The 26,942-nt window shown below is 35.1% G+C and overlaps 1 protein-coding gene across 15 annotated transcripts in view; it reads left to right on the top strand.

Moving 5' to 3' along the window:
- CCDC7 (coiled-coil domain containing 7) overlaps positions 1 to 26,942 on the top strand; it is a 383,402-nt gene that overhangs the window by 67,982 nt on the left and 288,478 nt on the right. For all 15 annotated transcript variants that reach the window (XM_038529717.1, XM_038529714.1, XM_038529715.1 and 12 more), the window contains exons 10-14: positions 7,011 to 7,086; positions 9,842 to 9,872; positions 10,515 to 10,601; positions 19,582 to 19,667; positions 21,719 to 21,773. In XM_038529717.1, the coding sequence (XP_038385645.1) occupies positions 7,011 to 7,086; positions 9,842 to 9,872; positions 10,515 to 10,601; positions 19,582 to 19,667; positions 21,719 to 21,773 (335 nt within the window). The remainder of the gene's footprint in view (positions 1 to 7,010; positions 7,087 to 9,841; positions 9,873 to 10,514; positions 10,602 to 19,581; positions 19,668 to 21,718; positions 21,774 to 26,942) is intronic.

Genomic DNA, 26,942 nt, shown 5'->3' with positions numbered 1-26,942 from the left:
TTGGAAACTAGCCCTTTATCTGATACGTCATTTGCAAATATCTTCTTCCATTCTGTAGGTTGTCTTTTAGTTTTGTAGACTGTATCCTTTGCTGTGCAAAAGCTTCTTATCTTGATGAAATCCCAATAGTTCATTTTTGCTTTTGTTTCTTTTGCCTTCGTGGATGGATCTTACAAGAAGTTACTGTGGCCAAGTTCAAAAAGGGTGTTGCCTGTGTTCTCCTCTAGGATTTTGATGGAATCTTGTCTCACATCTAGATTTTTCATCCATTTTGAGTTTATCTTTGTGTATGGTGCAAGAAAGTGGTCTAGTTTCATTCTTCTGCATGTGGATGTCCAATTTTCCCAGCACCATTTATTGAAGAGGCTGTCTTTTTTCCAGTGGATAGTCTTTACTCCTTTGTCAAATATTAGTTGACCATAAAGTTGAGGGTCCACTTCTGGATTCTCTATTCTGTTCCATTGATCTATGTGTCTGCTTTTGTGCCAGTACCACACTGTCTTGATGACCACAGCTTTTTAGTACAACCTGAAATCTGGCATTGTGATGCCCCCAGATATGGTTTTCTTTTTTTTACAGTCCCCTGGCTATTCAGGGTCTTTTCTGATTCCACACAAATCTTAAAATAATTTGTTATTCACCCAAAAAAAAAAAAAATAATTTGTTCTAACTCTCTGAAGAAAGTCCATTGTATTGATAGGGATTGCATTAAACGTGTAAATTGCCCTGGATAACATTAATATTTTCACAATATTAATTGTTCCAATCCATGAGCATGGAATATTTTTCCATCTCTTTGTGTCTTCCTCAATTTCTTCCAGAAGTGTTCTGTAGTTTTTAGGGTATAGATCCTTTACCTCTTTGGTTAGGTTATTCCTAGGTATCTTATGCTTTTGGGTGCAATTGTAATGGGATTGAAATTTCTCTTTCCTCTGTGTCATTGTTAGTGTATAGAAATGCCACTGACTTCTGGGCATTGATTTTGTATCCTGCCACACTGCCAAATTGCTGTATGAGTTCTAGCAATCTTGGGGTGGAGACTTTTGGGTTTTCTATGTAGAGTATCATGTCATCGGCGAAGAGGGAGAGTTTGACTTCTTTGCCAATTTCAATTCCTTTTATTTCATTTTGTTGCCTGATTGCTGAGGCTAGGACTTCCAGGACTATGTTGAATAGCAGTGGTGAGAGTGGACATCCCTGTCTTGTTCCTGATCTTAGGGGAAAGGCTCCCAGTGCTTCCCCATTGAGAATGATATTTGCTGTGGGCTTTTCATAGATGGCTTTTAAAATGTTGAGGAATATTCCCTCTATCCCTACACTCTGAAGAGTTTTGATCAGGAATGGATGCTGTGCTTTGTCAAATGCTTTCTCTGCATCTCTTGAGAGAATCATATAGTTCTTGTTTTTTCTCTAGCTGATATGATGAATCACATTGATTGTTTTACAAGTGTTGAACCAATCCTGCATCCCAGGGATAAATCCTACTTGGTCATGGTGAATAATCTTCTTAATGTACTGTTGGATCCTATTGGATAGTATCTTGTTGAGAATTTTTGCATCTGTGTTCATCAGGGATATTGTTCTTAATTTTCCTTTTTGGTGGAGTCTTTGTCTGGTTTTGGAATTAAGGTGATACTGGCCTCATAGGACGAGTTTGGAAGTATTCCATCTCTTTCTATCCTTCAGAACAGCTTTAGTAGAATAGGTATGGTTTCTTCTTTAAACGTTTGATAGAATTCCCCTGGGAAGCCATCTGGCCCTGGACTTTTGTGTCTTGGGAGGTTTTTGATGACTGCTTCAATTTCCTCCCTGGTTATTGGCCTATTCAAGTTTTCTATTTCTTCCAGTTCCAATTTTGGTAGTTTGTGGCTTTCCAGAAATGTGTCCATTTCTTCTAGATTGCCTAATTTATTGGCGCATAGTTAGTTGTTCATTATATGCTTTTAAAATCGTTTGTATTTCCTTGGTGTTGGTAGTGATCTCTCCTTTCTCATTCATGATTTTATTAATTTGAGTCTTCCTTCTCTTCTTTTTAATAAGGCTGGCTAATGGTTTATCTATCTTATTAATTCTTTCAAAGAACCATCTCTCCTGGTTTTGTTGATCTGTTCCACAGTTTTTCTGGTCTCTATTTCATTGAGTTCTGCTCGAATCTTTATTAACTCTCTTCTTTTCTGGGTGTAGGATCTATTTGCTGTTTTTTCCTCTAGCTCCTTTAGGTGTAAGTTTAGCTTTGTATTTGAGTTCTTTCCAGTTTTTGGATGGCTGCTTGTATCGCAATGTATTTCCCCCTCAGGACCGCTTTTGCTGTATCCCAAAGATTTTGAATGGTTGTATCTTCATTCTCATTAGTTTCCGTGAATCTTTTTACATCTTCCTTAATTTCCTGGTTGACCCTTTCATCTTTTAGCAGGATGGTCCTTAACCTCCACGTGCTTGAAATCCTTCTAAACTTCTTGTTGTGATTTAGTTCTAATTTCAAGGCATTATGGTCTGAGAATATGCAGGGGACGATCCCAATCTTTTGGTATCAGTTAAAACCTGATTTGTGACCCAGTATGTGGTCTATTCTGGAGAAAGTTCCATGTGCACTTGAGAAGAATGTGTATTTAGTTGTGTTTGGAGGTAAAGTTCTGTAGATATGTGTGAAATCCATCTGGTCCAGTGTATCATTTAAAGGTCTTGTTTCTTTGGAGATGTTGTGCTTAGAAGACCTGTCATTTGTAGAAAGTGCTACATTCAAGTCACCAAGTATAATTGTATTATTATCTAAGTATGTCTTAACTTTGGTTATTAATTGATATATTTGGCAGCTCCCATATTCGGTGCATATATATTGATGATTGTTGATTCCTCTTGTTGGATAGATCCTTTAAGTATGATATAGTGTCCCTCTTCATCTCTCACTACAGTCTTTGAGGTAAATTTTAGTTTATCTGATGTAAGGATGGCTACCCCTGCTTTCTTTTGAGAACCATTTAAATGGTAAATGGTTCTGCAACCTTTATTTTGTATTGCATCTCATTTAACTGACTTTTAATTTCTGCCTGATTAGATCTAAATTCTGCAGTCATGCAGTCTCTTGAATCCTTTATGCTTTTTTTCTAGAGCCACCAGTAGCTTTATTATAGTGCTTCTGAATTGGCTTTCTGACATTTAATTGTAATCCAGACTTTGTAACTGTGGGAGAGAGGACTGGTTCTGATTCTTTATTTTGAGGTGAAGTTTTCCTTCTAGTCATTTTGCTCAGTGCAGTGTAGCCAAAAACAAGTTGTATTGGGAAAAGGCGCAAAAGACAGAAGAGAAAGAAGAAAAGAAAAAGAAAAGAAAAGAAAGAAAAAGAGAAGAAAAAAGAAAAAAAGGCGGGGGCGAAGCAAACAAATCAAAAAACAAAAAACAAGGGGGAGTATCCTCTGATCTGTATACTGTAAATCCCTTGACTTCCCCTGGAACTTTCCAGTGCTGCTTGGTAAATAATTTGTTTTTCCCCTGTTGGTGTAGCTGGTCTTCTGGGGGAGGGGCCTGCTGTGCTGATTTTCAGGTGTTAGCACTTGGGGGAGCTGCTCAGCCCCCTGCCTGGTGCAGGGCTCAGTGAAAGATGTTTAAGCTGTTTATCCTGTGAGGCCACTGTGAGGCTCAGTGGGGGTTGTTTACCCTGTGAGGCCCCAGGAGGAACAACCACAGTGGCGGCGGCCAGCTCTGGAGCCCTGGAGTCAGCCCCCATAGTAACTACAGAGCTGTCAGTCTGCGGGAGCCTGGATGCTCTGGGGGCGGGGCCGCTGATCTGCTCAATTCGGGGTCGCTGGGCGGCAGGAGTGTCCTTGCTGTCCTGTGCCCTCCTGGCTTCTGCCTGTCCCGGGGGGAGCTCTGGATCCTGGGCTTGTCCCGGGTGCCCTGGGGTCCCGGGCCTGCGCCGCTGGATTCCCGCTCCCCCGGGGCCGCACAGCCCCCTCTACACGGAGCCTCTGCCGGAGCAGCCTCCAGAGCTGCTCCCGGGTCCAGCCCTCAGCAGGCTGCAGCCCTTTAGGGAGCTGGCGGCGGGGTGTGGAGCCTTCTCCCAGGGGCACAGGTGCTCTGTTAGTGTCCCTGGGAGCCTGAGGGCATCCCCGCCCTCCTGGGATCCTGCTCCAACTCCCTGCCAGCACCTTTCCATCTGGAAAGATTGTTAAAACACCTGCTTCTCCAGGACGGGGCTTTCCTGCCCTGGGGACACTCAGCCTTAGCCCGGCTCCTCGCGGAGCCCCTCCCTCTTGGATGCCTTTTGTTTATTTCTTTTATCCCCCACCCCCGCTGTCTTCCTACCTTGATAGAAGCGTGAACACTTCTCACTGTAGCATTCCACCTGTTCTCTATTTAAATCTTAGGCCAAATTCGTAGGTTTTCAGGATGATTTGAAGGTTATCTAGGTACTTTGGTGGGGACAGGTGACTTGGGGACCCTACTCTTCCACCATCTTGCCCCGCCTCTTTACAAACACAGGGAGGTTAAGGACCATTCTGCTAAAAGATGAAAGGGTCAACCAGGAAATTAGAGATGAATTAAAAAGATTTATGCAATCTAATGAGAATGGAGATACAACCGTTCAAAATCTTTGGGATGCTGCAAAAGCAGTCCTATCGGGGAAATACATCGCAATACAAGCATCCCTCAAAAAATTGGAGAAAAGCTCAAAAAGGCAAGCTAACCTTGCACCCAGAGGAACTGGAGAAAGAACAGCAAATAAAATCTACACCCAGCAGAAGAAGAGAGTTAATAAAGATTTGAGCAGAACTCAATGAAATAGAGACTGGAAGAACTTGGGAACACATCAACAAAACCAGGAGTTGGTTCCATGAAAGAATTAATAAGATAGATAAACCATTAGCCAGCCTTATTAAAAACAAAAGAGAAAAGACTCTAATTAATAAAGTCATGAATTAAAAAGGAGAGCTCACAACCAATACCAAGGAAATACAAACAATTTTAAAAACTTTTTATGAGCAGCCATATGCCAATAAATTAGGCAATCTAGAAGAAATGGATGCATTTCTGGAAAACCACAACCTCCAAAACTGGAACAGGAAGAAATAGAAAACGTGAACAGGCCAATAGCCAGGGAGGAAATTGAAGCAGTCATCAAAACCCTCCCAAGACACAAAAGTTCAGGGCCAGATTGCTTCCCAGAGGAATTATATGGAACGTTTAAAGAGGAAACAATACCTATTCTACTAAAGCTGTTCTAAAAGAAAGGGTGGAATACTTCCAAACTCATTCTATGAGGCCAGCATCACCTTAATTCCAAAACCAGTCAAAGACCCCACCAAAAAAGAGAATTATAGACCAATATCCCTGATGAACACAGATGCAAAAATTCTCAACAAGATACTAGCCAATAGGATCCAACAATACATTAAGAAGATTATTCACCATGACCAAATTGGATTTATCCCCAGGATGCAAGGCTCGTTCAAGACTTGTAAAGCAATCAGTGTGATTGATCATATCAGCAAGAGAAAGAACAAGAACCATATGATCCTCTCAATAGATGCAGAGAAAGCTTTTGACCAAATACAGCATCGATTCCTGATCAAAACTCTTCAGAGTGTAGGGATAGAGGGAACATTCCTCAGCATCTTAAAAGCCATCTACGAAAAGCCCACAGCAAATATTAATTGATATATTTGGCAGCTCCCATATTCGGGGGCATATATATTGATGAATGTTAAGTCCTCTTCTTGGATAGATTCTTTAAGTATGATATAGTGTCCCTCTTCATCTCTCACTACATGAGGGAGAAGCATATTCCTTGCTGACTGGGGAACCTGACTCAGTGCTTAATCCCAGGATCCCAAGATCATGACCTGAGCTAAAGGCAGACACAACTGACTGAGCCACCCAGGTGCCCCATATTTTATGTATGTTAGTCTCTCTTGCTTATAAAAAAATTTAAAATTTTATTTTTCTAAAGCTGACTTCTTTCAGTATATATTCTGAATGTTTAAGGAGTACTGACTCTCCTAAAGCAAGCTTCTAGTTTACTTGGTTTCTTTATATACTTATTTTATTTTCTTAAAGATTTTTATTTTGGAGAGAGACAACACGATCAAGCGGAGTAGGCAGAGGGAGAGAGAATCTCAAGAAGACACTCCCCTACCAGCTGCTCAGGGAGCCCGATGTGGGGCTTGATCTCATGACCCATGGGCTCATGTATACTTGACTTACTTGATTCTATTGACATATGTTGCACATTTGTACTTTACCTGTTTTATGATTTTTGCCTGTCTTTCAAATAAAAGTCTAATCTTTTTTTTGAGGTTTAGCTGATTTCTATCCTGTTTTTTTCTCTCTCAAAATATAATTCATATTTTGGAATTGTGGACTGCTCCCATGTTATTTAACATTATCTTTGTACATTTCATGTTTGGTGTATTAGTAGCAAACTTAGTGAAGGGACTATCGTCTCGTGTACTTTTTGTATTACAAGATCTACGAATCTGATAGTTCTAATTTGGATTACTGTGGATTTTCATAATGTTGATTTCCTTTTAAATAGCATTTTAGTTAACCTTTTGGATTATTTGATTCAGGTGGAAAACTTGACAGGCTTGTTAGTCTTCCCATAGTCTTTGTTGACTTAGCAGCAGCAACCAAAGCAGTTTTCTCTTAGCGTCTTAGAGTCCCCTTATGTGCAATGTTAAACGGAGGTTACACGTACTGACCTCAATCCAGTTTTGTCAATTTTGATCAAATTATATAAGCTCTCTGAGACTCAATTTATTTATTTGAAAATAGTGACAATATCTTTTTGGGTTACCGTCAGAATAAAAAGAATTGTAAGGTAGTGGAGTGACATAATAGCTATTTAATAAAATGGTAACTCTTTTTATCATAAGCATTTGTTCTTTGAGTAATGTCTCCTCTTTATGTTCATTTAGTTTTCACACATACAGCAGTGAGTTACATCAATAAAGAGGTATAACTTCAGTCATTTGTAATACCTTTAAAGTTTTTCCTTTTTATCTTCACAATAGAAGCTGCTTATTCACTGATGAATCGATTGAATGTCATGTTGAAAATATTTGAAAAACAGTCAAATATGTTGGAGAGGTAAGTTTTTAAAATATCTCCTTTTCTTAATTATGAAAATGAGTACACATTTATTTTAGAAAAATTGGAAACATAAAGAAGATATGACCACTGTTAAAAAAATTTAGTGTTCTATGTCAATTTTTGTGATATGTGTAATTTTGAAATTTAAAATTATAATCATGCAGAATATAAAATTTATAGTCACAAAGGAAAACAGTATGTCAGTTTCTCAAAAAAATTAAAAACGCAATTACCATATGATCTAGGAATTTCATATCTGAGTATACCCTGCAAAATTGAAGCCAGGGTCTCAAAAGATATTTATACACCCATGTTTACTATAGCATTATTTAAAATAGCAAATGGTGGAAGTAACCCAAGTTTCCCAAAACAGATAACATATAAAGAAAATGTGGGGATCCCTGGGTCACTCAGTGGTTTAGTGCCTGCCTTCAGCCTTGTGCCTGATTCTGGAGTCCCGGGATCGAGTCCCACATCAGGCTCCATGCAGGGAGCCTGCTTCTCCCTCTGCCAGTGTCTCTGCCTCTCTCTCTCTCTCTCTCTCTCTCTCTCTCTCTCTCTGTGTCTCTCATTAATTAATAAATAAAATCTTTTAAAAAGAAAAGAAAAAGTGAATATTACTGAGTCTTAAAAAGGAAGGAAATTCTGCCATGTGGTACAACATGAGTGAACCTTGAGGATGTTATGCTAAGTAAAATAAGCCAGTCACAAGAAGACAAAGTTATATGATTTCACTTATATAAGGTACCTATAATAGTCACTGTGGATTACCCACAATTCTTTCAGGTGGCTAAGGTTATATTAGTTACAAAACTGGTATATTGAAAAAGCATGTCTTGTAGAATGAAATCACAAATCAACTTTCATTTGGACACTTTGTGTTCATTTATGTTTGCTAATTGGGGCTTATTTTCTGCCTACTCCTGGATAAAACCTAGTGTAAACTTTTTTTGATCACTCTCAAATAATAATTAAATTTAATTCAAAAGCACTGTGCTATTTGGTAAATTAAAATTCCTTGTCAAATATTATAGTCAGTATTTTAATATTTTGATTTTTATTCTAACGTAGGACTTCTCTCCCTTTCCCCCACACAGTATACCAGCTGGAGCCTTCTGGGGGTTATGACTAACTTTTCTCTTTTACTACCTTCTTTCCAACTAACTAGTTGTAGTTTCTGTTCTCCATGTGTTTGGGAAGGGAGGGAATAAAAGACTTCTATCCAGAATATGTAAACAACTCTTATACCTCAATAATAAAAAGATAAATAGCCCAAATTAAAATTGGGTAAATAATCTAAATATATATTTTCTGAAGCAAGATATACCAATGGTCAATAGGCACATGAAAGTTCAACATCATTAGTCATTAGGGAATTTCAAATCACAACTGCAGTGTTATATCACTTCACTCCCATTAAGATAGCTATGAGAAAACAAGATGACAATAACAATTGTTGGCAAGGATGTAGAGGAATTGGGACCCTCATACATTGCTGATAGGAATTAAAGTGGTGTGTGTATTAAAACCAGTTTGTTGGTTCTTCAAAATGTTAAACACAAAGCCAAAATATTACCCAGAAATTCTATTCCTAGGTTTATACCAAGTGATTGAAAACATATACAAGCAAAAACTTGTACATGGAGGATGTTCACTGTAGCATTATTCATAATAGCCTCGAAGTGGAAACGATCTAAATGCCCATAAACTGATGAATAGATAAAATGTGTACATCTCTACAATGGAATCATATTTGGCAATAAAAAGGAATATGATACTGATATATGCTACAACATGGATGAACCTTGAAAACGTTATGCTAAGTGTAAGAAACCAGTTTCAAAAGACCACATATTATATAATTTTATTCAAATGAAATATCCAAAATAGGCCAATCTATAGAGACAGAAGGTAGATGAGTGCCTGCCAGGATTGAGGCAGCGCTGTTCCCAGAGCGTGGAGACTGTTGATGGGTACAGGGTTTCTTTTTGAGGTAATTTAAAATGTTCTAAAACTAAGTCATTATCATAGATGCCTAACTTGGTGAATATATTAAAAGTCACTGAGTTATATACTTTAAATGAATGAATTGCATGGTATGTTAATTATATCTTAAAGCTTTACAAATTTGGATTATAATAACTCATTTATCAAAAAAAAAATATATCATTTACCCATGCCTTAGAACAATGTTCAGCAAACTACAGCCCATAAATTAAATCTTGCCATACCCATTTAGGTACCTATCATCTCTGCTTTTGCAGAGTTGGGGTAGTGACAGATCATCTGGCCTTCAAAGTCTAAAATATTTTCTATCTGGCTCTTTATTAAAAAAAGTTTGACAAATCCTGCTATGGAATAAGGAATGGTACTTAAAAGGCATGAAGTATATATGTGTTTACCAATATAAATAAATCTCAGACATTGTATTAAGTGAAAATAAATTTAAGACAACATATACATTGATGTCATTTATATGAAAAAGAAAACAAAACAGTAATCTAAATCACCAACAAAAACGATAGAATCAAATAGGTACATGTAGTATTTAATAATGCATCAAGTTCTGAAAAGACACAACAATCTAATAATATCTTGAGATAGAGAATTGGATTTTTGGAAGGGTAGTCCAAGTGTACTGTAACCTCCTTTGTATTATCTTAAACTGTTTCAAAGAAAATATATGTTATATAAGTAAAAATATGAATGTAAAAGGATAATACATTATAGATATTTTTGGTTTGTTTTTCAGAGCTGTGGGTGATCAAGGTTTGTTAGAGGCTGTAAGTATAGCATTATCAGTTTGAAATTGCACTTTGCCCTTGATAATATTAGTAGACTCTAGAAATTGTTGTCAGGATGCACAATCTTTTTTTTTTTAATTTTTATTTATTTATGATAGTCACAGAGAGAGAGAGAGGTGCAGAGACACAGGCAGAGGGAGAAGCAGGCTCCATGCACCGGGAGCCCGATGTGGGATTCGATCCTGGGTCTCCAGGATCGCGCCCTGGGCCCTTAAAGGCAGGCGCCAAACCGCTGCGCCACCCAGGGATCCCAGGATGCACAATCTTAAAGACTCAATACTTTGTCAGTTTATTCAAGACATGTCTGTGTATATGTGAGCTGGAAAGTTTAGTCTTTTTTGATTTTACTAGACCTTGTTATTTCTGAGAAACAATTCACTTCTGAAATATTGAACTGTAATACCCCATAGTCTTCTAAATTTCCATTCATTGTTACTTCTAGTTCATTTGCCTCTCTCTCAGCCCCATTATAGTTCATTATGCAGACTAATACCACTGATTCATTATTTTCACGAGTTAATTAAGACTTTCTTACTTTAATAATTAAGTGCCCAATAATTTCTTTACGTTGAAATGTATGTTTTTCATTATTATTACTAAAATTATAATATTTGCTTTTAGAAATATAAACAAATGGAAAGTGATTTTCAAGTGTTATTAGAGGAGAAGTCGGTGCTGGAAAATGAACTACAAAAGCTGAAGAATGAGGTTAGTTTAATTTCAGTGTCTGAAAATGGTAGAGTACCTACCTTATTATTGTAAGATAGAAATCAAAGATACATTTAAATGTTTTATAATACATTTTTGATATTAATAGTTAAAAGCTGTGCTTTAAAAAATAAAATTATGCTATTTTCTAAGTTATTATATTAGCTATTAAAACAAAAAAGATGCTATGAAAAACAGACATAAAATATAAACATTCCAAGAGACATTTTAAGGCCAAATATTTATTAAATATAGATAGAGTCCCAATAATTTATTTTTGCTTTTGTTTGCCTTGCCTCAGGAGAAATACCTAGTAAGAAGTTGGTATAGTCTGTTATTGCTTGTGTTCTCCTCTAGGGTTTTGATGGTTTCATGTCTCTTCATGTCTTTAATCGATTTTGAAATTGCTTTTGTGTATGGTGTAAGAAAGTGGTCCAGTTTCATTCTTTTTCATGTTGTTGTCCAGGTTTCCTAACACTGTTTGTTGAGAAGACTGTCTTTTTTTTACAGTAGATATTCTTCCCTGCTTTGTTGATGATTAATTGAATGTGTAGTTGTGGGTTCCCTTCTGGGTTTTCTATTCTGTTCCATTGACCTAGTTTTCTATTTTGTGTCAGTACCATACTGTCTTGATCACTACAGCTTTGAAATATAACTTGAAGTCTGGAATTGTGATGTGTCCAGCTTTGCTTTGCTTTTTCAAGGTTGCTTTGTCTATTTGGGATCTTTTGTGGTTCCATACAAATTTAGAATTGTTCTAAGTCTGTGAAAAATGCTGTTGGTATTTTGATAGGTGTTGCATTAAATATATAGAATGCTTTGGGTAATATAGACACTTGAACAATGTTTTTGTAATCAACGAGCATGGAATCTTTCCATTTCTTCGTGGCATATTCAATCATATTCAATATCTTTCATAAGTGTTCTATAGTTTTCAGAGTGCAGATCTTTTTTTTTTTTAAAGATTTTATTCATTTATTCATGACAGGCACAGAGAGACTGGCAGAGACACCGGCAGAGGGAGAAGCAGGGTCCCTGTGGGGAGCCCACTGTAGGGCCTGATCCCAGAACTCCAAGATCATGTCCCGAGCCAAAGGCAGACGCCCAACCACTGAGCCACCCAGGTGTCCCAAAAGTGCAGATCTTTTACCTCTTTGGTTAGGTTTATTCCTAGGTATCTCATGGTTTTTGGTGCAATTGTAAATGGGATCGATTCCTTAACTTCTCTTTTTGCTGCTTCATTACTGACATATAGAAATGCAACAGATTTCTGTATATTGATCTTGTATGTTACAACTTTACCAAATTTGTGTATCAGTTCTAGCAACTTTTTGGTGGAGTCTTTCAGGTTTTCTATATAAGAGTATCATGTCATCTGCCAATAGTGAAAGTTTGACTTCTTCCTTGTTGATTTGGATACCTTTTATTTCTTTTTGTTGTCTGATTGCTGTAGCTAGGATTTCCCATATTATGTTAAATAACAGTGGTGAGAGTAGACGTCCTTGTCTTGTTCCTGACTGTAGAAAGAAAGCTCTGATTTTTTTCCCCATTAAGGATGATATTAGCTGTGGGTTTTTTGTGTATGGCCTTTATGATGTTGAGGTTGACTTGTGTTTCCTCTATCCCTACCTTTTTTTTTTTTCTATCCTTACTTTGTTGATGGTTTTTATCATGAACAGATGTTGTACTTTCCAAAATGCTTTTTCCTCATTTATTGAAAGGATCATATGGTTTATCTTTTCTTTTGTTAATGTGGTGTATCACATTGACTAATTTGTGAATATTGAACCATCCTTGCAACTCAGGAATAAATCCCACTTGATGGTGTTGAATGGTCTTTTTTAATGTGCTGTTGGATTCAGCTTGTTAGGATTTTATTGAGAATTTTTGCATTCTTGTTCATCTAGGATATTGGCCTGTAGTTTTCTTTGTTACTGGAGTCTTTATTAGGTTTTGGTATCAGGGTAATGCTGGACTCATAGAATGAATTTGGAAGTTTTCCGTCCTTTTCTATTTTTTTGAATAGTTTGGAAAGAATAGGTATTAATTCTTCTTTAAATGTTTGGTAGAATTTGCCTTTGAAGCCATCTGGCCCTGGACTTTTATTTCTTCGGAGTTTTATTTATTTATTTATTATTTATTTATTTATTTATTTATTTATTATTTTTTAATTACTGATTCAATTTCTTGGCTGGTCATTGGTTTGCTCAATTTTATATTTATTCTTGTTTCAATTTTGGTAGTTTATATGTTTCTAGCAATTTATCTATTTCTTCCAGGTTTGTTGACATACAGTTTTTCATAATATTATCTTATGGTTATGAGTTTAGTGCCATTGTATTACCTGCAAAGTTGGTGTTTCTGGAGATTTTTCCACTCAAAGAGTCCCTTTTAATATTTCTTGCAGGACTGGTTTAGTGGTCATGAACTCCTTTGGGTTTTGTTTTTCTGGGAAACTCTTTATCTCTCCTATTCTGAATGATAGCCTTGCTGGATGGAATATTTTGGCTGCAGATTTTTCCCTTTCAGCACTTAGTATATATCATGCCACTCCCTTCTTGCCAATTTTTTTTTTTTAAATCTCCTTCTAGCCTATGGGTTTTCCCTTGTAAGTTAGAGACTTCTTTTGTCTTGCTGATTTTTAAAGATTGTTTTTCTTTATCCTTATATTTTACAAAGTAAATTACAATAAGTCTTGGCGTTATTGGCCTGCTTTTGTTGATTTTGATGGGAATTCTTTGTGCCTCACGGATCTGGATCTGTTTCCTTCCCTAGATTAGAGATATTTTCATATATGATTTCCTCAAATAAATTTTCTGTCTCCTTTTCTCTCTCCTCTTCTTCTGAGACTCCCATAATATGAATGTTATTATGTTTTATGGAGTCAATAAATTCCTTAAGTCTGTTCTCATGTTCCACATAATTCTTCTCTTTTGTTTAGCTTCATTATTTTCCATTATTTTATCTTCTATATCACTTTTAAAAAATATTTTATTTATTTATTTATTTAGAGAGAGAGAGAGAGAGAAAGAAGGAGAGAGAGCACAAGCAGGGGGAGTGGCAAGGGAGAGGGAGAAGCAGACTCCCTGTCAAGCGGGGAGCCTGATGTGGGACTTGATCCCAGGAACCTGGGATCATGACCAGAGCCAAACACAGATGCTTAACTGACTGAGCCACCCAGAGCTCCTATCTTCTATACCACTTATTTGTTCTTCTGCTTCATTAAATCCAATCTGTTTCCAATCTTGGTTATTTCATTTTTCATTTCTGATTGATTTCTTTTTGACTCTTATCTCTGTGGTAAGGGCCTCCCTGAAGTCTTCTGGCTTTTCTCAGGCATAGTATCTTTATGCTTGTTGCTCTAAATTCTCCATCAGGTGTGTTATATATATCTGTTTTGCTTAGATCTCTGGCCATGACCTTATCTTGTTCTTTCATTTGGGATGAATTCCTCCATCTTGGCATTTTCTCTAAGTCTCTGCCTTCTTCTCTGTGTTAGAAAAGCCAGTTATATTTCCTGCTCCTGAGAGATAATGGCTTTATGAGGAAGAGGTCATATAGTGTCCAGGGCCTGGCATTTCAAGGAAGTGTCTCTGGTGTGTGCTGCATGTGTTTTCTGCTCTATTTTGGCTGCTCTATCCTTCAGGCCAGTCATCTGAAGAGGCTCTCCTCACCTGCAGTCATCAGTGTTTGGTCCTTGACCAGAATGTGGTGACTTTTATTTATTTCTTTTTCTTATTTTTTAATTTGTTTTTATTGAAGTTCGATTTGCCAATATATAGCATAACACCCAGTGCTCATCCCATCAAGTGCCCTCAGTGCCTTTCACCCACTTACCCCAACCCCCCCTCACCTCTCCTTCTGCCACCCTTTGTTTGTTTCCTAGAGTTAGGAGTCTCTCATGGTTTGTCTCCCTCTCTAATTTTCCCCCTATTTTGATAGGGATTGCATTGAACATGTAAATTGCCCTGGGTAGCATAGATATTTTTACAATATTTATTCTTCCAGTCCATGAGCATGGAATGTTTTTCCATCTCTTATTTCTTTTTGTTGTCTTATTGCTGAGGCTGGGACTTCTAGTACTATGTTGAACAACTGTGGTGAGAGTGGACATCCCTGTCATGTTCCTGATCTTAGGGGAAAGGCTCTCAGTTTTTACCCATTGAGAATGATATTTGCTGTGGGCTTTTCATAGATGGCTTTTAAGATATTGAGGAAAGTCCTCTCTGTCCCTACATTCTGAAGAGTTTTGATCAAGAATGCATGCTGCATTTTTTCACATGCTTTCTCTACATCTATTGAGAGTATCATATGGTTCTAATGTGGTGACTTTTAATGAGGCATGCTCTGGTCTGCTTGTTATTTGAGAGCTGATACTACTTCTGGTAGAACTGAAGCCCTGAGAAACTCTCTGATTGGGAGAAGGGGTTTCTGCTGGTCTTCTCGGGGAGAGGCCAGCTCTGCGGAGACTGAGGCAAGCTTGATGGAGAAGGGCAGTAGTGCCGTAACACAGGGGTGTAGTATTTGGTGTAAACAGGTTAGGCAGCTGGTGTTGGTGTAGTGCTACTTACCTCAGGTGGTTCCATATTTATGCTGAGGGTTGGGGGAAAGAAATGGTGCTGGCCAGCTCCTTTATCCCTAGAGAGGCATTGCTGGGAATGCTGCCCCCAGGCATTCTTCAGATTGCTGTTTCCACACCATCTGTCCCTGGGTTATTTGCCTCCCTTTTCTCTAGGAGTAGGGCAATACTCTCTGGGCTCTATACCAGTCAATCCTGGTCACCTTTCAAACGCCTCACCAGCACTTGTTATTGTGTTTTTGATTTTAGCCATTCTGACCTGTGTGAGATGATATCTCATTGTGGTTTTGATTTGCATTTGCCTGATGATGAATGATGGTAAGCATCTTTTCATGTGTCTTCTGGCCATCTGTGTGTCTTCTTTGGAATATTGTCTATTTAGGTGTATTCACTCAATTTTCATAAAAGCTACATTTGATTCCTATCCTTGTGTGCCAAATCTTAATCAGTAGTTTCCTAGATGTCACATAAAGGTTTTATTTACTCTTTTTGCAAGCAGAAGAAACTGACTCTACCTAAAGCAAAACATTTATTGGGTGGATATTAAGATAATTCAAAGAATTGAAAGAAAAGTGAACAATATGTTTGGTGAGGGATAGAACCAGGAAAGCTCTTAGAATCAAAAATAATAGAAGTTTAGAGACAGCTACTGCTTCTATCTTTTCAGAGAATTTTTAGAGTGAGAGCTTATGGGTATTTCCCCTCCATCCCTTTGGATACTGACTCTGGAAATACTTGGCTCTAACCTCTTCCTTTCCATAGTAGTCAATTTTTAGGTGATTGGATCTTATTGACTTTGCTTATTAGGTCAAATGTTACCAGGACAGTTTGAGATGAGGGAGGTGCAGAACCGTCCTAGAATGTGGTGTTGTTTCTTAACAAAAGGGAAGAAGAAATACTGGGCACAAATATCTGGTGTCTACTGTACTTAATAGTTTTTCCCTGATTACTTAAATTATCTATTTTGTTACTCCAGATATCAGTTGATAAGTATTTTAGTTTTTGTAGGCCATACAGCCTATGTTGCATCTTAAGTCCCCTTCCATAGTATGAAAATAGTCATAAATAAATGAGCATGGCTATGTTGCAATAAAACTTTATTTACAAAAAAGGCCACAAGGCACATTTGGCCTATGGTTTACTGTTTCCTTATTTATTTCATTTTGGCTAACACCTGGCTCTCTATAATAGCTTCCTAAATAGGATCTCCTAGGCGTGTATATTTTGGTATGCTGTTTCTAGAAAATCTCACTGCTTAAAGATTTGTTTCTGCTTTCTGTTCTGTCCCATTAGCCTTGTCTAGTCCTAAGCTAATGCCTGAGGTCCTTAATGACTAGAGATTTATAACAGGTCTTGATATTTTATAAGGCAAGTCAACCCACCTTGCAATTTATAAGAATTTATTTACTTTTGGTCTTTCCATTTGCTTATAAATCTTAGAGTTAATTTGTCAAATTATGCAATTGTGCTGAATCTGTACACCAAATGATAGAGATTTACATCTAGGATATCATGATACACCTATTTGTTTATAAATATTAATTGCTTCCATTTTTGACGATTTTCTTTAATCCTTACATTGTCTATGATAACCTTCATAAAATTCATTTTGTTAATCTTTGATATTTCTTTGTTATTTTAATTGCTGTCTTTTAAAAGATATTTTAAAACTATCATTGAGAATTGTAATAAATTTTTGTGTATTTAATTTTGCACCCACAAACCTGTCTATACTGTCATAATGATTATCTTTTTATTTCCTACTTGCAAAGTCAAAGTATGTATGAATTATAATAGCCTAAATTTTCTTGCTTTCCAATTTGTGATGCTATTTCTTTTTCCTGCCTGTTGCACTAGTAAAGACCTCTGGAATGATACTGAATAGACATGATGAGAGTATGTATTTTTCATTTGTTCCTGATTTTAAGGGGAATTTCTTGGTTCTGTGGTCAGCCAGCATGCCTGTGCCTGCCTCTCTCTAGGTTAAAGTATTTTTCTTCTTTTCATAATTTGCTAAGTTTTTTTCATACTCCATAAAATTCTTTCAGCTTCTGCCTACTGTACAATTCTGAAGCCAATTCTGCATTTTAAGTTGTATGTTACAAAAGTACCCCACTTCCAGGTAACAAAATCTTTATACTTTTGTATTTGCTGCTCAATTGGTTGCTTTATTGGTTGCTTTACAGTAAAGTGCTTACAGTATTGTTTTAAATTATTACAGTTTATATTCAAGTAATATGAAATCACTTAAGAACCGGGGTGGCTCAGTAGGTTAAGTGTCCAACTTTTGATTTCCACTGAGGTCATGATCTCAGGGTTGTGAGATCCAGCCCCACCTTGGGCTCTGTACTGAGATAAAGTTTGCTTGAGATTGTCTCTCCCTCTGCCTCTGGCCCTGCTCACACTATCTCTGTGTAAAATAAATAAATAAATAAAATCTTAAAAAAATGCAATCACTAAGAGCCTTAAGATAATGTACTTTTATTTGTCCTTTTCCAGCCTTTGTGCTATCATTTTCATACATCTTACAACCTATGATATAAATGGGACAACACATTTTCATTATTTTAGCTGTAAACTATTACCTTTTATATAATAAGAAAAAGTCTTTATATTTTCTCATTTAATTATCATTTCTGTTGGTCTTAAGTTTGTATATTTTCTTATTTCTATCTAGTATCATTTTTCCTTGTGCTTGAAGGATTCTTCATAATTTTTTTATGTTCAGGTCTGCAGCTGATGTATTTTTTCAAATCTTTGACTTCTGAAAAAAATTTTTTTCCTTCAGTTTTGAAAGATATTTTCTCTGGATAGAGAAATCTAGGTTTGACTGTCTCTTTTTCTTCTAGTATTTAAAGATGTTTCTCTTTTGTCTTCTGACTTGCTTTGTTTCTAAAAAGAAATCTGCTGTCCATTTTATCCTTGTATATAATCTACTCTCCTCCTCTGTCTTCTAAGATTTTTATCCATATTACTGCTTTTAATAATTTTATTATATGTCTTGGAGGTAGTCTTCCTTATTTTTTTGTGGATTTGTGGGTATAAGGTTTTGTCAAGTTTGAAAATGAAATTTGGCTGTTATTTCTTCAAATATTTACTTTCTTTCCTTTCCTCCATCATGTACTGCAATTACAAGCATATTTGTCACTTAAAGTTTTTTCACAATTCACTGATGGCCTCTTCACTATTTTTAGGCTTTTTCCTTTTCATTTTTAAAGTATTTTTTGATTGTCAGTATATATTAGGCTTTTCCAATGTATATTAGGGTATTCTGTATAGGGAATATATCCCAAAACTCATATTGAAACTAGAAAGTTATTTGGGGACCTTAACAATTTTCATTAAAAATTCATTATTATACTTATTTTTCATATTTTATGAAGAAATAAAATAAACTTTTTGTTTAACTCATGAGAACTGCCACTAGTGAATTTGTGTCTGTTGGGAGTTGTGTTCTAAAACAGGAAATAAACACCTAATGCATGCCTTAATAGGTCTCTTAATAAGGCCATCCAAAAGTTTCAATAATCTAATTGCTAAGTTTTTTCTCAATTTCTTGTATAAAATAATCTGGTACTACATAGTAGTTCAAGAATACTTTAAAATATATAGTTAGTTCTGCTATATTTGCTTTGAAATGCAAATTTATTCCAATACAATTTAAACATAATATGAATTTTTTCATGTGTTTATGTACAATTTCATCTGCAAAGAGTACTAGGTAAAATTGACTATATACCCTATCTTGAATCACCATGTTTGTAGTGTACCACACCAGTCCACAATCTGTTACAGTTTTTCATCCAATTTCAGATAACCCTTCTACCAAAACTGCCCAATAACAAGTTGCAACCTATTTAGTGCTCATTTGCACAAATAAGCTTCAAGTCTTCCTCAAGATAAAGAGCTAGCTATATTTATCATACTATGTGTTTCTTAAATCATTTAACTGTGTAAAACAGAACTGTTTTTTATGTTTCTCTTTTTAAAAAATGTACCATTGGCCATGTTTTTTGGATGCTGAGCACTTCACTTCATTTTTCACCTATGTCCTGAAGTGTTTAGTGCATGATTTTCATAGTGAGATGATTTTTAGGAAGGCATAAGTTATATTATAGAACTGGCTGTGATTTGTCAGGGGAATTTAATTTTTTTGATATGTATTAGCTTATATACAATTTATATTCAGTTGATCATGATAAGAAACATTCTGACTGTATCTTTAATTTTCTTTTGCTTCTGTTTAGATAACTTTCCTTGAAACATCAAGTGTAGTGAAATGTTTCCTTGAAACATCAAGTGTAGTAAAATTAAAAACCTTGTAATGTATATTATGTTTTATTTCCCTCTAATTTATTATCTCATTAACTATTTATTTTTGGCTTCTATAAAATTACACAGAAGACAAAGTCTACATATGATCAGACAAAGAAAACTATAAAAACTGAGAAGAAAAAAGACAAAGGAAAACCTGAAAATTCAGAAGAGTAAGACATAAAGCTACATGTTAATATTTTTCCTTATTAATGTGTATTTTCTTTTTATACAATTTGAGGTCACCTAAATATAACTTATTAACATTTTCTAAAAAATATAATACTACATTAAACATATTTTTATAAGCTGACTGGGATATGATGATGGATGAGGGCTAAGAAGGGAAGAACAAAGAACTAAAGGTGAATTAGAAGAAGAGAATGAAGCATAAGGTATTCAGGAACAAGTAAACAATTACATCTGAAAATCATTTTAGGAACAAAAGGATTTACATTGTTTCCTTGATGGTTTGGCTAATGGTTTGTGGTTTGCAAATTAACTCCTCAGTCTGGGTTCTTTTTTTTTTTTTTTTTTTTTTACTATACTTCTTGATTATACTTATTTTATAAAATCAATTATTTTTATCCATGTGGATTATTGTAACGTGGTCATATTAAGTGAACATTTTCTCTAGAAATATAAAATATTTTTTTGCATTTTGAATTTATTTTAGTCAAACCCTAATATATAATTTTAAAAAGAATGTGAATTCAATCTTTATAGAGTTTCACACATTCTGAAAAGAAATTCAGTGGACAAACAGCCTTGTCCTTTGTCTCAGAAAAAGAAAGATGACCACTATTTTTTTCCTTTTGCTTATTTGTTTTGTTTCTTAAATTCCACATATGAGTACAATCTTACGGTATTTGTCTTTCTCTGACTTATTTCACTTAGTGTAATATTCTCTAGCTCCATCCACATTGTTACAAACGGTAAGATTTCATTTTTTTTTAATGGCTGAGTAGGGACACCTGGGTGGCTCAGCCATTGAGTGTCTGCCTTTGGCTAAGGGTGTGATCCCAGAGTCTCAAGATCGAGTCCCACATTGGGCTGCCTGCATTGGAGCCTCCCTCTGCCTATGTCTCTGCCTCTATCTGTCTATCATCAATAAGTAAATAAAATCTTTAAAAAATGGCTGAGTAATATTCCAGTGCATATTCCAGTGTGTGTGTGTGTGTGTGTGTGTGTGTGTGTAAATGTTGAATAATATTTCTCAAGCTAATTTCTCATTGATACGATTAAAGTGTGGAAGTGAGATAAAGTAAGGATTTTCAAAGTACATTGATCATTTTTTTCCTCTCTGGTCATCTTGGGTTTTTATTTAAATTCTAGTTAGTTAATATATAATGTAATATTAGTTTCAGGAGTACAATACAGTGATTCAACACTTCCATACAACACCCAGTACTCATTACAAGTGCACTTGTATATATGTATATACAAACACATCACATCTTCTTTATCCATTCATCAGTCAATGGACACTTGGGCTGTTTCCATAATTTAGCCATTTGTAGATAATGCTGCTACAAACAATGTATCAGTTTGAATTAGTATTTTTGTATTCTTTAGGCAATATCTAGCAGTGAAATTGCTGAATTGTAGCAATTGTTGTATTTTTAACTTTTTGAGGAACCTCCATACTGTTTTCCAGAGTGGCTGCATCAGTTTGCATTTCTACCAATAGCGTAAGAGAATTCCCCTTTCTCCATACCCTTGCCAACACCTGTTGTTTCTTGTGTTGTTGGCAAACGAAGAAACAGACATTTAACTATAGAGAACAAACTGATGGTTACCAGAGGGGAGGTGGGGGGAGGGTTGGGTTAAATAGGTGATAGGAATTAAGGAGTGCACTGTGATGAGCACTGGATGATGTATGGAAGTGTTGAATTACTGTATTATACTCCTGAAACTAATATTACATTGTACATTAACTAACTGGAATTTAAATGAAAACTTAAGATGACCAGAGAGGAAAAAATGATCAATGTACTTTGAGACTCCTTGCTTTATCTCACTCCCATATTTTAATCATACCAATGAAAAATTAGTTTAAGAAATGTTATTCAATTATTTATCATTTATATGGATTTATGATTCTTAAAAATATGAATTTTTTGGAGAAATGTTATTTAAAAATGGTTTAAGTACTATTCAAGAAAGCAAAGTAGTCATGCAATTTAAAATATCATGATGCATTTAAAACCCTTTTTAATAACAGGAAGAAGTCTGTAGTCAAAGAGCTTAAAATAAAAGGAGATTTGACTCAAGTCCAGGTAACACACATTCTCTCTATGGATATAAGTTTAATTTAGTATATGCTGTGATAATTATATGTGTAAACATTAGTATGCATGTGAAATAGGGATGTGTGTCTGTATGCATGTATATTTGTGTGTATGTATGTATTAAAGTTTTTTTTATTAAAGTTATTTCTAAGATACTTCTTTTTTGTTGGTTGACTTTTCTCAGTAAGTTTCAGAAAATAATATGGTAAATACAAACATGTTTACTGTCAAGATTATGAAACTTACCATAGTTTACTCAACAACAGGAAATATCATGGAGGAAAGAACATATTGGGAGTCATAACAGGATCTTACGAAGTTCTGTGACTATGGACAAGTCCCTTTAACTTACTTGAGCTTTATATTTTCTATCACTAAAATGGGCAAAACAGTATCTTTTCTATCTCAGAAAGGTAGAAGAGGTGTAAGAATCAAATAAGAAAAAGCGTTTCAGTAATTGTGAACTATAGAGCCCACTCTTTTTTATGTGATGCAATGAAAGGTAAGTAAACTTTATTTCTTCTTGGCTTTGGAATACTTTTTTTTTTTTTGCTATAAGTTTACTTTTTAAAGTAACCACCAGAGCATTATACTACTCATTTCAGTGAGTGGCTGGGGTAAGTATCCCACAAATGTGAACCTGAGTGGTTTAAGGGTCAGGTAACAAATTAGTGAAGAAAATGAAAGTACTACACTTGAGATTTTGAATATAAAATAAAATATTCCACTTTATGGTATTAGTTTTCAATTTCTGCATAACAAGTTACCATAAATTTTTCAGTTTTTAAAACAACTTGTATTGTCTCACAGTTTGAGTGTGTTAGGAGGCTGTGCTGGCTTAGCCATGTCCTGTGCTCACTAAATGCAATCAAGGTGTTGGGCAGACTCTATTCTAGTAACTTATTGTATCCCTTATCCATAGGGATACATTCCAAGGCCCTCAGGAGATCCCTGAAACTGTGGGTAGTTCCAAACCCTGTATATTCTGTGCTTTTTCATATATATATATATATATATATATATATATATATATATATATACCGATGATAAAGTTTAATATTTATGATAAATTTAGTAACAAGTTAATACAGTAAGTTACTTTTATTTAAGAATAACAATAATAAAAGAACAATTATAATAATATACTGCAATAAAAGTTATATGAATGTGATTTCTCTGAAAATCTTATTGTACTGTACTCCTCCATCTTCTTATGATGATGTGAGATGATAAATGCATACATAATGAGATAAAGTGAGGTAGGCATTTTGCTGTAGCATTCAGCTACTTACTATTCATCTTCTGACTATTAGTCAACTGCTTTCAGACTGTGGTTGAGCATAGGTAACTGAAATTGCAGAAAGCAAAACCAAGGATGAGGGGAGACTACTGTATTCCATTTTTAGAAGAGGAAACTCAGAGATATTAAGTAACTTGACCAGATTTGAAGAGTTATAAGATGCATTCTGGTTGGATTGGATAGCCCAGGGATCCTCTCTATTTTTTGGTGAGGCTAAAATGACTAACAGCATAAATTCAAATGTGAACTCCCCATTTATTGTTTCTTTTCAAGGATCATCAACTTTTAAAATTTACAGAAAATTCACTTAGTTTTTTCTATGTGCAATGCCAAGAAGTCTTTTTGTTAAAACTACTTACTACTTACCTTTTAAGTATTAAGGATATGAAGTCTTTAATACAAATATAAACTATAATTGCATTCTATATGTACTTGAATAAATTATAGTTGAACATATCATAATATAGAAGGTGCAGACTTGATAAAAAATATTGAATTTTTAAAATCTAAGTTTTCTAAGGAATTTATTTTAAAAAATTGAGATGTAATTGACAAAACATATTAATTTCAAAACTATAGTATGTTAGCACATAGTTGAGGCATAATGTCCCTGACTAATTCCACCAAAATAAATACAATATGAAAGGAGAATTATGATGTAGTAACTGAGAATATGGTGTTAGAAAATGGGAAGTATTTCTATTTAGAAATAAGATGTATAAAGACAAAGACTTGAGGGAACAGAGGCTATTCAGAGGAATTCAAGTGCTTGAATATGATAGGATTTTTGGATTAAGGAGAAGAGTAGTAGTAAGCCTGATAGAGGCCATATATGGATCACATTAATAATTTGTATTTTGAGTAAGAAATGGGGATTTATTGAAGAATATTAAGAGTGATCCATTTGGTATTTTTAATTAAGATTACTCTGCCAGCTTTATGAAAGATAAAATTTTGGGGTAGAGATTGGATTTTGCAGTCAGGAAGAACAGTTAGAGTGTTTTGAAATTAACTCAGTGATAAATTAGTTAATTTTAAGTTATATGAATTTATTAAGATGGAATTGTAAACAGTATTTCTTATAATCTAAATTTTAGTATTGTCAAATGGGAAGATTTAATTTTATAAAAATATTGATCCTTTCTAATTAATATAACAAATGTAATGCATTTCTAGTCAGAATTTAAGAAGGACTTTTTAAAATAAGTGAGACGTAATTTGAAGATTATATAGAACTTGACTGTAAAAGCATTTAGGAGCCTTTTTTTTTAATGGTAGTTCTTTTACCACTTTTCCAATTCCTTTTGAGATTATTGGTGGTGCATCTACTTTGGTAATTTATATTTTAATATAGATTCATCCATTTTTAATGGGTTTTCAAAGACATTGGTTAGAATTTTACATTATGCTATCTTAGGATTCCTTTTATTTTCTTTTTTCTATATCTCTTATTCCATTTATTTTTCATTTATAAAAGTTTTTATTTTTTGTTGCTTTCCTTTCAATCAGGTTTGTCAGGGGATTATATATTGCTGGTGCTTTCAACTAACTGATTTTAGGTTTTATTTAATGGTTCTATTTTACTTTTTGCTGTTACTGTTTTCTACTTTAATCTTTATTAATTTATTCTCCCTCTTTTTCTTCATTTTTAATTCCTTTTCAGATCTGCCTTAGTTGTTATATGTAATTTATTTACTTTTGTGTTTGTTTAATAACAATAAACACTATCCAAGCTATACATTTTTCATCAAATATTGAATTTTATAGGTGTTACAAGTTTTTTTTTGGTTGTTGTTTCAAAAACGTGTTTTTAGTTTACCTTTTCATTTTCGGTTTACCTTTTTCTGGAATTAACATCAGAAAATAAGACCAAAAAATCTATACTATCTGGGAGCTTTAAAGGTTTTCTTTGTGGTCAAATGTAGATTTTTGTTTCAGCTTTCTATTATTTTATAACTAGCTGCACCAACATTTAGAGGATTAGCACATCAATAATTATTTCTCTTTGATTTTGGGGTTGGCTGGGTCCAGTGGGATGATTCCTCTGTTCTGTGTTGTATCAGCTGGGTCACTGATGTGCATCATTCAGCTGTGGAACATTCAAGATGGCTTCCTCAGATGTCTGGTGGTTGGTGGAATGGCTAGGGACTGAATCTTTCTCATGGCATTACTCATCATTTAGCAGTCAAGCCCAAGCATCCTTCCAATGGCAGCTGGAATCTAAGAGGTCAAACAAAAGTAGGAGCTGCCAGACCTCTTATGATCTGAGCTCAGGAGCCTGAGAACATAATTTCCATGACATTTTATTGGTTAGGGGCTAGCCCAGACTCAAAAGAAGGAAAATAGTCAGTCTTGATGAGAGAAGTAGAATATATACATGAAGTAGGACAAATTATAGAATGTCATTTTTGGAAATAGTCTGTGATAATCTTTCCTCTAGTCATATGTTAATATTTCTTCCACAGGCAAAATGTACTCACACCTTCCTTCTAAAATTTCATTACATTTTAGTTTTATCTAAAGTCTAGGATCTTTTCATCTGTACCAAGTCTAGATACTGCACCAGATCTGAATGTGGGGTCTTGGCACAGCTCTTCTTGGTCTGGAGATCTGTTATCTAAAGTGGCAAGTTATCCCTACCCCATCCCTCCAACACATACTTAACACATAGTATTGAGAAAAGGATAGGATGATTGCAATAGACTCTATTATTCAAATAGGGGGAAAACAGAAGGCACATAATTGAGAGCAGTCCTGAAATCCAACTAGACACACGGTACCAGTTCTGAGTTTCAGGGTGGGGTATGGGGTATGTACTTTGAGGTCTAGTTTTGCTCCCTGGGAATGATTTCCTAATCCAAAATTAAGTAATTCTTATTTTGCAGTGGTATATAGATTCTACTCTCTGAATCATCAATTTCTTTTCCATAAGAATGGCCCACATTTGCCGCTGAATAGCTCACTCAGCCTGCTTCCTGCTCCTCTATTATTCGGGACCTTGAGCTGTCTTTTCGTTTTGAAATGTCTCTGTTCTTTTTAGTCTAACATGGTGGTGTTTCTCCTAAAACATTGTTTTCTGTATGTTACTGTGATTCATTCTTTTACCTTAAAGCTATGTCCATAATTCTTTCTGAGATAGACTTATTTTTACTTACAGTATGTTAGGCTTCTACAGGACAATACCTTCAAGATTATTCAACTTCTTTTGTATGATTAGGAGGATCCACAAAGTATATTTAAGTCTTTCTGAGGTCTAAATAGAGAGTCTTATAGTCACATTCTTGATCTGACTTTGACTCTGAAGCTACATTTCAGTGTAGTACTATGACTTTGATCTTTGCCTTAAAGTAATTTCTTACTTTGAGAACTTCTTTTGTGGGCTGGAGTTACTGTCGTGAATCTCCTGATGTTTTCTAATTTCTGCTTTAAAATTGAACCATTCTTTCTTTAGTTTATTTCTCTTGCAATAACTTTATTGCATTTCAGTAGTATAAGCCAAATAGTATTTTTAGCATTTGGGCTGGTAATTTCCTTAGCCAGATCCACAGGTTTGTTAGGTATGTTTTTAACCCTGCAAGTTACTTTAGGCCTAAGCTTTTTTTTTTTTTTTTTCTTGAATTGTTCTATAACTATATAACAGAGTCCTTACCCTGGTTTTTCAGCTCCTTATATGAGTTTTCCAGACTGGCAAGAGCAAAACCCATAAAACTTGTTAGAGATGTGGAGTTGAAAGTCTTGGTAGTTTTTCCATCACATTCTTTAAGGAAGTCATAAGGTAGCCAATGTTCACAAGGAAGAGTGGCATACAGTGGGAGAAATTGTTCATGGTCAATTATGGAAATAATCCAACACGGTAT

Source organism: Canis lupus, chromosome 2 (assembly GCF_011100685.1).
Source record: "Canis lupus familiaris isolate Mischka breed German Shepherd chromosome 2, alternate assembly UU_Cfam_GSD_1.0, whole genome shotgun sequence".
NCBI lineage: Eukaryota > Metazoa > Chordata > Mammalia > Carnivora > Canidae > Canis > Canis lupus.
Note: the sequence above shows the minus strand (reverse complement) of the source record. Positions and strands in the feature narration are given on the sequence as shown.